Source organism: Rhea pennata, chromosome 10, assembly GCF_028389875.1.
Source record: "Rhea pennata isolate bPtePen1 chromosome 10, bPtePen1.pri, whole genome shotgun sequence".
NCBI classification, from domain to species: Eukaryota; Metazoa; Chordata; class Aves; order Rheiformes; family Rheidae; genus Rhea; species Rhea pennata.
The window spans coordinates 7,616,062-7,628,302 of NC_084672.1; the positions used below are offsets into that span (position 1 = coordinate 7,616,062).

Consider the following 12,241-nt stretch of genomic DNA (forward strand, 5'->3'; position numbering starts at 1 on the left):
GACATAACATGGCTCATTCACTCTTTGAATTGCACCTCAGTTAGGGGTTGAGTGGAGCTGCTGTTAAAGCCACTCCTTTTGTCAATGAATTGACTCCTTTCGTCAAAACATTCTTGCCATGTGAACATGATTTCCAGCAAAGAGCTATGAGTTTCCCCTACAAACTCACAGTATGAGCTTCAGCAAGTCTTTCACCTGTCTGGTAACATCATTTACCCATGAAACAGTGGATATAAACTTCCCAGTTTGTCTCCCTCAGAGATGATAAGAGTTTTATCACCTTAGTACTGTTGATGGAGCAGTATGAGACAAGTATCATTAGTTTGTTTAGGCTATATTTGTGTTGCCATGGAGTGTGATGTCAAAATTTCCACACAATAATTTCTCCCAGGGTTTAAAATGGAATGACCATGAGAAGTAGCAACTGCAAAACCTCTGATGTTAAGACTAGATAATGACCAGAAAAGGATTTATTTTGAGTCTGGATTTTTTATTTGTTTTTTAACATCTTCCTGCATCATCTATGGATTACTTCTTCTTTGTGAAATCCTCTCTCTGAAGTCTATACCTGAGACAACTTTTCTTCCCCAGTAGCTATTGGAAGGTTGCAATGAACTTGATCATGGCTTAGGGACACACAACTTCATTTAGAGCTCCTCTGATTGTATTCTCTCCTGTTGCAGACATGAAGAGCTTTCCTTTGCTATTAAATAGTGATCTATTTTCTTACTTCTTTTTGTTTATCTTCAACCAATATTAAACAAACACAAGAGGCCAATCCTGCATTGGCAGGAGGGATAGACCAGATACTTCAATTAGACTATTTCTATCTCTCAGCTCTGTGACTCTAGAAATGTTAGTCTTTACAAGTTATTCTGCAAGAGAAAAGAGAGAGTGAGTGAATCAATGGATTGGTAACAAGACACTGAGAGTTTACTGCTTTAGCCCTGGGATTTTGAGGGATTTGGATCAGCAGTGACTAAAGATTGTCTCTCTTGGGATTGGTAATTTCAGAATCATTCCTGGAGTGCTGGTAGGTACTTAGGGCTAGTGCTTTAAGTATGCTCCCTGAATTGGACATTATCTCAGATCTACACTGTCCAGATGCTGTGACACTTCAATGCATAACTTAAGCAAACTTGAATTGGGAGAGAAAGCTTGGCCTCCAAGAGCAGAGCCAGACACATGTGTGCCTGCATAGTAGATGAGACAGACGCCGTCTCTAACCCTAAGCCCTGCCCTCCCCAGTGACAACATTATGTGTCCGCCTATGAGTATACAGTGCACATTTGCAAGAGCCAGTACTGCCAGTGGGGTATATCAGGCCCTAAAACAATTCTAAATATTTGAGATCAGAAAATTAGGCCTGTTCCCAAATCTGTCTAGTACAAAGAGAGCTGTGCTAGAACTTGTTATGATAAGGCACAGCACTACATACTGTGCCGGGAGAGGTCATCTGAGAGAGGGAGGGGGGAAGACAGAGTCTGGGCCCAAGGACGTTAAGCGATAAGTTAGTGACTGATGAGGCAAATGAAGGAAACTCTTTAAATAAATGAATAGTGGAAAGACTCTGAACCAAACTCATAGTTCTGCCAGAGGAACTGGATGTGACATTCACCGAAAGTTATTTTCTTTTTTCTCCTTGTACAGCCTTTGGCACCCTCAAGTTTTCTACTGGCCATTGACCTAAAAAGATAGAGAAGCTGGTTATGTTGAGTTAATTCTGCACCAGGTAAAAAGGAAAGCTGCTATAATTGATGTGGGATAGGAAAATGTTGAAATTTCAGAGATTAATTTCAGCCGAGTTACAGAACACTAGGACATTAGACAGTAATTGGCACATCAAAACCTGTGAAAATCTGCCTAAGAAGGTTTCCCAGGCCTCTAATGCAGCAATACAAATTATGCTAAGCAGTAATCACACACAGAGCAAGAGATCTACCCCTGCCCAGAGACAAACACAAAAGTGACATTATTCTTCTGCTCTTACAGACGGGACAATAAAGGAGACAAAGTGACTCAGACAGAGTCCTATAGCTGGTCTGAGCCAGAGCTGGGCGCTGTCTATGATCTCTTTGGATAAGGTCAAAGTGGGGCTGCAAAAAAAAGTTGTTCTGAAATATTTATAGGCCTAGGAGCTCAGTATGTGGTTGATTTTTGTGGAGCAGTTTGTTGTTAAGAAGTGTAAGAGAAGGAACAGTGCTGCTGGGAAGTTTTCAAAGCTCTTCTATTCCACTTATTGTAAACTTTCAATAAGAAAGGATAAAAGTGCAGAATTTATCATTCAAAGATATGTTTTGAAAGGCCAAGTACAATATTCTCTTCCCAGTCTGAAGCAGAAGATTTCAAAGCTAAGAAAGGGCTCCCTCTAGAGAAATATCATCATCCTCTTCTGAAATCATTCAGTCACCTCTGAGCCTGCTCCAGCTGCTGTCCCGCCTGAGGCAGTCTGCCACAGAGTGGCTGAAACCTCATGAAAAATATTTCATCCCTGGCATAATTCTCTTTATTTTGCCAGAGTTACAAAATAGAGGAACAGAGCCAGTTGAGAACTGGCTTTGTTCTCCTTATAATTAGATCTGTTTGTATTTACTGGATAGCTTTTTGTGTTTGTTTCCTACAGTGAAGCAAAAGCTTTCCAAGGAAACCTAGTATTCTGGTTCTCAGAGAGTAACCATCAATGCAAAACTCCTGGGGGGGGGGGGGGGCAGAGGGAGGGTAGCAGCTGAATTCACAAGTGATGTGAGCATGCTAGACAGAGTGGAAGTGCCTGAGACCAATGATAAAACCCCTCTGCTCTTGTACTAGACCCCATCACAATGGGACCCATGGTTTCTGGCTCAGACACAGAGCTCAGATCTTAACTGGAGGCAGCTACACTTGTACCAGAGGCTGGAGAAGGAGGAACAAGTGAGGTAGTGCTGGTGACATCTAGCCATGGTTAGCTCAGCTGGAGAGCTTGTCTAGCCAGAGCATCAACTGCAGCACCTCAACAGGCTTTCCGAGGAGTTACTGCTGATGCTGACTTGTTCCAAAGTCTCTCTTTAAGGCACTGTCCGACTTGGAGTTTTTCTTTTCCAACTGGAGTCCTAGCCACATTTTGACAAGAGATTTGCATCTCCACTGTGTAACACTTAGGAGCTGCAAGTCAAGAAAATTTGAAAATCATTGTACAAGTTGCTGAAGCAGAAACTCTCTTATCCATTCACCATAATTACATTTACTTTGCTTCAGATTTGCATATCTCTATTTCAAAAGCCTTGGCAATGGACAGTGATCTTTCCATTCGCTTTCTACTCCTTATCATCATTGCTATCTTTAGGTCCTTAGCTCCTCCCCGCCTTAGGATCCAGACCCCCAAAGGGCCAAGAAAGATAGGTATGATCTGTAGCTGCATGGCACTGTGCCTAATGTGAGGTCCTGCCCTGGCTGCAGCTCCTGGGTAATGCCATGTGCAAATAGCACGACAGCTGCTTATGTGCAGAGGCCAGCAGTTCCTTCTGTGTATAACTGCTGCCATCTTCTGGTACTATTGAGACTGATTTCAAAACTGGAACTGAGGCAGAATTAGTATGGTCATTCATGATAGTTTAGTTGGATGTGTAAATGCATAAGCATGCATATGTGTACGTGTAGGTACAAATAAGTTTGGCTAGGCCAAACAAGTACTGAGCAATTTATTTATATCTCATTTGCATTTTTTTCAAATAGAACTTTCGAGGATAAGTTGGGTAATAGCTATATTAGGCATAACTTTTTTTAAAATGACATGCAAGTCCTGTTTTCATTAGCATGACTAAGAAGACTGTGTGACATTCCTCAGTTAATTCTTCTGACTCATTGAAAAAAGTCCAAAAATAAATATGCTGCAACAGATTTGGTTAGTTCTTTTTGTATTGTACACATCTCTTACGACAAACTCATCAGAGAAATACAAACTCACTTAATATCAACCACAAAGCTGTACTGGGGTTGGTACATTGGCAGAATGTCCTAAATCCAGCAGTTTCTGCCACAAGCTGGAAAAACAGAGCTTCATCTCCCAGCATGAAGTGCCTGGGCCAAGTTGCCTTTCTTCCCATGCCTTTTGAATGAGAATGAAATCAAATTGCCAAATCTGATCTCAAGTCCCAAATCTAGTGAAGGTCTGAGATGTGGGATCACAGATAAAAGGAAGGGCCAATGTGATGCAAATCATATTCCTAGTGTCCAATCACCTCAAAATTCAAAAGCATCACCCAGACTTACTGCTGGATTTGGTGGCTGCTGAAAACACTTTGATTGTCATCTCTTTTCCTCCACCAAGAAACCTTTTGTGACAGCTTAGTTGAACCTGAGTATCCAGAGAATCCTGTCATTTATTGGTAATGTGAGAGTCTGCCAGAAGCTCCACATGCTGAGAAGCACGAGATGGTCAGGAGAAAACTATCAATATGGAAAAAAAATGGAACACAGACCTAGAAAGGGCTTTCTGGTCATCCAATCCATCCCATGCTATCTCAGGCAACCATGTTGTACAATCCCATTCCTGAGCCCTGCTTTAAAATTAGTCTTTTTTTTAATGTACAACTGATATCAAAAAACATTCCTTCACATTCAGATATGGCATTTCCCTATTTACTGAGATTTCAGCCTTATGCAGGATGTCAGCTAGCCTGAAGTAAGAAGCGCTTGAAAGCACCTGCAAGGCTTTCAGTGGAAATCTTTCTGACCTTTATTTAAAAGCCCACTTCTTGACTTTTTATAGTGGTTACTAATACATAGATTCCTGTATAAAGGCAGGATACACAGACGGGGCTTATGAACTGTTGACTTCATAGCTCTGTATTCTGTAGTCAGAAATAGCTGTTGTAAAATATATGGCAAGCAGCTTACCCCTGAGATCGGTCCTCACCAGCTCCCCCAGATTGCTACTGGCCTTTCTTAACCTGCTGAGACTGCAGCTTGAACCTGCTGAGACTTGTGGGATCCTACAGGGCCTGGTTGGCTCTAAGCTGAGGAAAACTCTCTAATTCAGTCTCCTGATGCCTCAGTTACCCTTACATTTCCTTTATGACATTTTCAATGCGAAATGATTCCTTATATCCGGCTTGAATACTAGCCTTAGTATGTCACATATGTAGTGTATGTGAAGATGGGACTAAACATTGAATTAAGAACCTTGAACCACCTACATGTCTTACCAGCAAGCCAGAGTTGAATTAGAGTCAAAACCATGCTGGTTTTCAGCCAGTTAGGGTCAGGAAAGATCAGTGCGTTTTATAGACTACATAAAGCTGAAGTTCATTCATAAACCTCAGAGGTCAGCCTAGCTATCTGCCAAACTATCCTCCACTGTTTGCACCATGAAATGGTGCTTTTTTCCTACTTAATTTACGTCACACAAGTCTTGAGCATCCTACTCTGAAAGCATGGGGTGGATAGTTGGAGTCATACACAGAACTGCAAATGAGAAAAGCGCACACATCCCCAGAAAAAACATCCAGATGAGGGTATATATTCTGATCAAATGGTGCACTTAGCTACAAAAAGAAATGTATTTTATTCCTGTTACAGAGTTTGGCTCACTGATTTTGTGGTATTTAAAAATATCCCACAAGTTTCTCCACCAGAAAACTTTTCATGCTATAGAGTTTTTCATGTAGTATGTTAGGAAATACACAGTGTGATAGAGTTGTGGTAAAAAGGAGACTTAACTGAAGGGGAATTGTTTGAGAGTGCAAGGACATACATATAGCAAACATCAGAGGAAGTCTCCACATTTTAAAAGTACAAAGTCACTGGCCACAGCCCTTCTAAAAGGACTCAAAGTGCACATTAAAACATGAACACGGCAAGTGGCGTTCTTTTTCTTCCAGTCTTTTAATGTGACAGACAGAACAAAACCAAAATCCATTGGAACAGCTGCACTTTCCAGTGACAATGAGACAGAGATTAAATGAAAAGAAAACAAAAAGAGGTTTCAAGTGAAAAAAAGGAAACAAGGAATTGAAACTGGCTATTTCACACAGACAGCCAGCAGAACAGCTGAATGAAACATTTCATTAATGCACAACACTGGGTATTATTTACAGTGGAACTTACAATGTGAATACGTTTAGACAGCACAAGCATTAAATACATCAAAGAAATTTCTTTTTTTTAGTTTCCTTCACAGTTTCCTGACTTGATTCTTTCTAAAAACAGCATTTGCTAAAATGAAGGTGAGAAACTGAGGGAGAAAGTTAATGGAAATGTAATGCATGGGTCTCAAATATACATAAATCTAAAAATATGGTCCCAGGTTTTGTGTGTTCTTTGAAGAGTCAAATGACATAAGCAGGCGACATAAATGGACCTAGAACTTCCCTAGCATTAAGTGTAAACTATATTGCTGAAAATCTTAAAGCAGGACCTGGGAGAGACCTTCACATCTGCAGAAAGCTCAGCTCCATGCAGCCTGAACCCCTCCCTGGAGCTGGGAGGCTCCCAAGGGCAGGGAATAGTTACTCACTGGTGTAACCAAGTGATATCTAGCTGCCTGACCTCTCCCCAGAGTGAGAGTGTTTGACTCTGGGCTCAATTTTCAACAGTGACCCTTTTCTGGTCTAAGAGAGCCATACACTGCCATGTATAAATCACACAGCATATTAAGGGGACAAGGATCATGTGTTCATGGAGGTCATCTACCCAATCCCAATCTGCACCACCAATATGACATAGCAGAACCAAAGGTGATAGCAAAAGCAGCCTGCATAACCAAAGCGAGGGGAGAGGTACATAGAAAACAGTCAAACCATCCAGGAATATAAAGAGGCAAAACTCTAATCGTAATACTTTGGGTCTTTTATAATAATAATAATGCTTTCCGTTCCTCCAATGGCTGTTTCTGGGTGCTTGAAAGACCCATAACGAACTGCTCCTGTGACCCACTGTAACTCTGCTGTACAGATAAAGACAATAAGACATCTTTTCCATGCCACAAAGTCCCTGGCTAAATGACTGGACAACAGTGCCATGGATGGATGAAGTCCAGCTGCTCTCTAGAAGAGATCTTTGAGATTTAAGGCAGGTCTGTCTTTTCATCCTCTGTGCCATTTTTGCAGTAATATTCATGAACCCAAAGAAATAGTGCTCTGCAGGAGTTGTCAGTGATGTGGGCCTTTAATCAGCAGGAGTTTTCCTCTTCTGTCCACTATATCAAATCTCCAAGACAAGAAAGTTGTTCACTGTGACAAAAGTAGGCAGGCGGAACCACTAGACATGCTGGTCTTTGCACTGCAGGTGTAATGTCAATTTGTCATCAGAGGTGGTGCCCAGTGATAAATCTCCTGCCCACTGCTCTGGGGCTTGGGCCCGGCCTAGCATATGATCCACACTCAAAACACAGCCAGTCCTAAAGGACTGCACCCAATATTTTGCTCTTGAGAGTAGCGTGACACCTAGACAAATCTGGATCACTGCCAGGACAACAAAAAATGTTTGGTGCACTGGCCATGTCTTGCTTACACTGAAGGTGGGCAGAAGTCATCATCCTTAGCACAAGCATCACAAAGATAAATGCCCGAACCTGAGCTGTTACTCTGGATATTTCTGTTATCAAAGAACAGGAAAAGGGACATCTAGGACAACCTATCTCCTAAGCATTGTTTCTGAGAAAGGTCCCATATTGCCTATTTCGTTCAACTGAGAATAATGGGAACCCAATTGAATAGCTCAGATTCAGACATCTAGCTAACTTTTAGGTATCTAACGCTAGGTTATGTGTTTTCCCCTTAGATTTTCTGTTCTGCTGTCTTTGTTCCTCACTGGACTTTCCCAGGCTCTCATGTTACCAGCTGCAATGTGTGTTTGCATTTTGTATTAGGTCATGAACTGACTAGTCAAATGTCAGGAATATGAGCATTATCAGGATAACATCCTCTGCCCTTGAACCATGCATTTGCAGAGGTGTAAAGGGTCTATTTATTCATGTGGGTAGCCAGGGTAACAGAGACAGCAAGTTCCTATTACTCTTTACCTTGTCCCAGCTAATGTCCTGAATATGAAGTTTACTAAATCAGACTCTGTGAAAGCGCGATTCTGTAAAGAAGAAAGGCTTATAAGATTGGATAACCTTTTCTAATATTACCTTACCATTTCTCTCTCCTTAAGACTTCAATTTCCTCCATCTCAGAAAATTAATTTAGAAGTTTGCAAAATAAATAATGCCATTAGAGTCATTATACAATGTCACTGGAGAACACAAATAGTCATGTTTGCTGTCTCAGCACTGGATACATACCTAACTAACAGTGATTAGTAAAATAAATAAAGATGAGTTCTGGCATCACAGAGCAGCACAACACTGTACTCCAGAAGATGAAACAAACTATTTTTTTTTTCTCCCAAATACAGTATGGTAACTGGCATGAGCAGCCCAACAAGATGAATGAACATAAAGCCTATGATGATCTTTGTAGTATTGAAATAATTAGCTGCTTCTCAGCATGTAAAGGGATCAGACATTCTTGGGGGGGGGGGAGAAAAAAAAAACATTCTGGGCTGTGATTCTCAACAGAAGCTGTGAACTTGTGCCAGACTGAAAGGACATAATTATACTCACTCCTACCTTAGAGAATAAACCTTGCTGTTTTGAAGGCAAATCAAATAAGTCCCTAAGCTACCCATAAAATGATGAAATGAGGCATAATAAGCCTAGTTATTACAACAGCTTATGATTTTATCAGTTTCATAAATCTCAAAAATCCCAAATAGCCTATTGTAGCCTAGCTGCTCTGTAACTGCTTATCCCTGATAGATGTGATGACAAAAGAGTGATGCTCACTAGAGAGTTTGTGTCATTGGCAAGGACTTGCTTCTTGTGATCTAGTGGTACTCTGTACCCTTCTTCTGTCCTCTACAGTACAGCCAAGACCGACTTCCACAGCTGTCTGAGGCTGGCCCTGATGCAAGCTGAAGGCAACTAAAGCAGTGATGTTGTTAGACATTTCTCTCTAGCCTTATTTGTTCTCTTAAAAAAAAAAAAAAAACTTTCAAGGAATGATTAAGAAGATTGTTAACAAAAGTATAAAACACCTTTTCATGCCACAAAACATCTTAGTGAGACAAAAATCCCTGCATTACGTGACAGTTTCCGGTCAGTTTAGTAGGAGACTATAATTAGAATTATCTGGGCAATTGTGAGTGTTGGCATTTTGTTTAATAGTATGCATTTTGTTCTTGCTTACCAAGAAAATATATCAAAAAATGGGTAACTCATTTTGCTTCTAGGTGCAACAGAACTGAAGTCATATGATAAAAAGGGCATATAATTTTTAAAACGATCTTTACAGGATATCAAGCTTAACTATCAAATTTAATAGAGAATTTAATGTTCTGTACAGTGAAAGCTTGCTGTGTGCATTCTCCGTATAACAGGTTAAATGGCTGTAAGTAACTGTGCTTAGAGTGTTTCAGCGAGACCCAAATATATAAGAAAATCAAACAACATATCCTTTAACTAATATGGCTAAAATGCTGGTAAATTCTTAGTTACCGTATTCTAGATATTAGATAAAAACTCCCCTATTTACACAAGATAATATGTACACATTTGGTTTGGTGAATGCTCCAATGTCTTATCAGTTTCTCCTCCAAGAAAGGTTGTAGGAAAAAAAATCTTAACCATCACAGAAATATAAACTCCCAGTGATCAATATATTTAAATATTTGGTGTCTGGCCATGAAGAATGATGTGTCTCTAAATTAGTCATCACTCAGATAATCTTGATTCAGTGAGATAAGTTTCAGTGTCTCTTTCAAAGTCTTCTTAAAGATGCAAAAATGAAAAATTACAAATTTCAATGGCTGATCACTTCAGTGTGTTTATGTATGCAAGTATGTGTAAATACACAAACACACATATATATGTATAAAATTATGTATATATATATATATATACCTCTCCTAGACCTGGAAAATGCCTAGTGATTCTGCATGCCCAAGTGAAGACAATAAAGGGCTTTGAGACCCAGCTTCTTCTGAGAGAGCTGAGCACACATCCCCATAGCCTTCAGAAATCAGGACTCTTTCTGGTGGGTTTAGATAGTAACCCCAAAATCAAGAGCACTAAGGTCACCAGTTGCATTTGGAGCTCTTGTCCCTATTGCTCGATCTCACCTAGAGTTGGTTTGTTAACTGCCTCCCATTCTACCTTTCATGACCAAGTGTGGTTTTACGAAGTGCCAGGGAGAGCTTGGCAAGGCAGGCAATATCTCACAATGCGGCAAAGTCGTGCACAGGTCAGGATCTGTTCTCCCATCGGATGCACTCACACCCACATTAGCGCACAAGCACACAAAGCTGTTCGCATCCTCTGTCTTTACACTGGGATGGAGAGGGAAAAGACAGACCCTCAAGAACTCCCCAGTGTAGGTAAGATTAAACACGAACAGCCAAGCTCTGCAAAGTGTGTGCCATAGCTGCATGCGCCCATCACAGCTCTAAAAGGGTCAGAAATTAGGGGTTAGGTTTTATCCCTTCGGGCTCTTCTTTCCCCCTGCCCCTCTCTTCAAGGTATCAACAGAGCATTGTACAAGTGGACGTTTTGATTTTTCTAAGCATGGCTCTTTTTGTTCTTCTTCTGCATTACCCTCCTCATCCCCCTGGTCTCGGTTGCTCACATCAGGACCTGGTCTCGAGTCTCTGGTAGGCGCAAAGCTAGCAGGCCACCTCCGACCAGAGCAGAGGAAGCCAGAAGGATGGGAACCACCTTGGTTATCCCAACGAAGGAGGCAAAGATTGAGTTCCCCAGGATGGCACCAAACTTGCAAAGCCCATTGAGAATTCCGAAGGCTGTTGCCCTGTGGAGAAGAAAAGCAGAAAGCAATGGTTTGGAATGAGGGTCTCAGCATAACTGCAGGAGATCTCAGTAGCTTATTTGGTGAATACTTTTATGTTGCCCAGGCTAAACTCCTGGTAAACAAAGCCAGCCAGAATAACTAAATACATTATTTTTCATGTCTGTGTGAATGAGGAAAATGTATGTGTGTACTTGTTTCTCCTTTTTATCTCAACTTCTCCCTAGCTCTTGAGTTGTCCACTATGACAGCTTTTGTCATCCAAAAAGAAAGCAGGACACAACCTGCTCTAGAACTTGTCAAAGCCCTTGCAAGCACTGGTTGGAATGAGTTGTCATCAGAGAAATAACCTGGCTGCTCCAAATCCTGCTTTACCCAGAAGCTGAAACCACGCTGCCTCCTGGCTCTCCCCAGCAGCCTGAAAGAGGCAGAAAATGCTTCTAAAGATGTTACCAGAAAGGATCTTATTTATAGCACGTGCTCCCAAAAGTTTCTGCAGTACCTCATTTCCCAAATCATTCTGTGCGTGTGATTGTCTTCAGGTTGTGGAAGGGAAGGCTGTTATGGTGATCAGCTATGACAAGACGCTGGGGGATACAGTCTGAAGGGCTAGACTTCCATGCATCTTTGTGGAAATGACAGATTATCCATATTTTATCTGCCTATAATTTACATATGCCCACATAAATTCCTGAATACAAGCTACAATGCACTGAGTTACAGTTGCAAATGTCAGTGCTGATGAAGCACAGCTATGGCACTACCCAGCCCTTAAGGATTTGTTAAAATAAAAAAATACATCTCCTGCATCTACACGTATCTTGTCTCTTTGTGGTAAGAAGCGAAAGGCCAACATCAGAGGGTAAGGACTGAAGAGAAGGAATACACTGAGCACCTTTTGTTGGTGGGATAGAGCTCAACGGTGATCACATCCAGGGCATTCCAGGCAGCAATGCTGGCCCCGCAAAACAGGCACTGCCAGCCAATCATTGCCGACTCGCTGTTGCCAAAAAAGAGAAAGAAGCAGCACACTGCAGAGATCAGCATTGAACCACCTACAGGAGAGAGTCAAGAAAAATATGTTAGCATCAGTTCCCCCAATCCATGGCCAGTCAGCCTCACCACTGATAAAGATGGCCTTCAAATGGCAGTGTTTCACCCCCAAAATGAACAAAATCCTCAAAACTCCCAAAATACCTTTATACTGCCTCTCTGTTATTCTCTTATGTTGGAAACCAGCCTGAAAATGTTCTCAATCCATCTGACCATCTGATCTTGCTGATATTCCTGCTATATAGACACTCTGAAGACAGGCTTTTCCAGGCAGGTTTCCAGCATCTCAGACTCCCAGATGGACCCAGGAAGAACAGAGACAAGTAAACATGAAAGTCAGTGAGGAAGAATCATTGTGAAGGTTTTTC

General features: G+C 41.3%; 1 protein-coding gene across 2 annotated transcripts in view; it reads right to left on the reverse strand.

The window, feature by feature from the left end:
• Nucleotides 1–10,639: 10,639 nt before the first annotated feature.
• SV2B (synaptic vesicle glycoprotein 2B) overlaps nucleotides 10,640–12,241 on the reverse strand; it is a 28,011-nt gene continuing 26,409 nt past the window's right edge. For both annotated transcript variants that reach the window (XM_062583719.1, XM_062583718.1), the window contains 2 exons: nucleotides 11,716–11,875; nucleotides 10,640–10,823 (listed from right to left, as the gene is read on the reverse strand). In XM_062583719.1, the coding sequence (XP_062439703.1) occupies nucleotides 10,640–10,823; nucleotides 11,716–11,875 (344 nt within the window). The remainder of the gene's footprint in view (nucleotides 10,824–11,715; nucleotides 11,876–12,241) is intronic.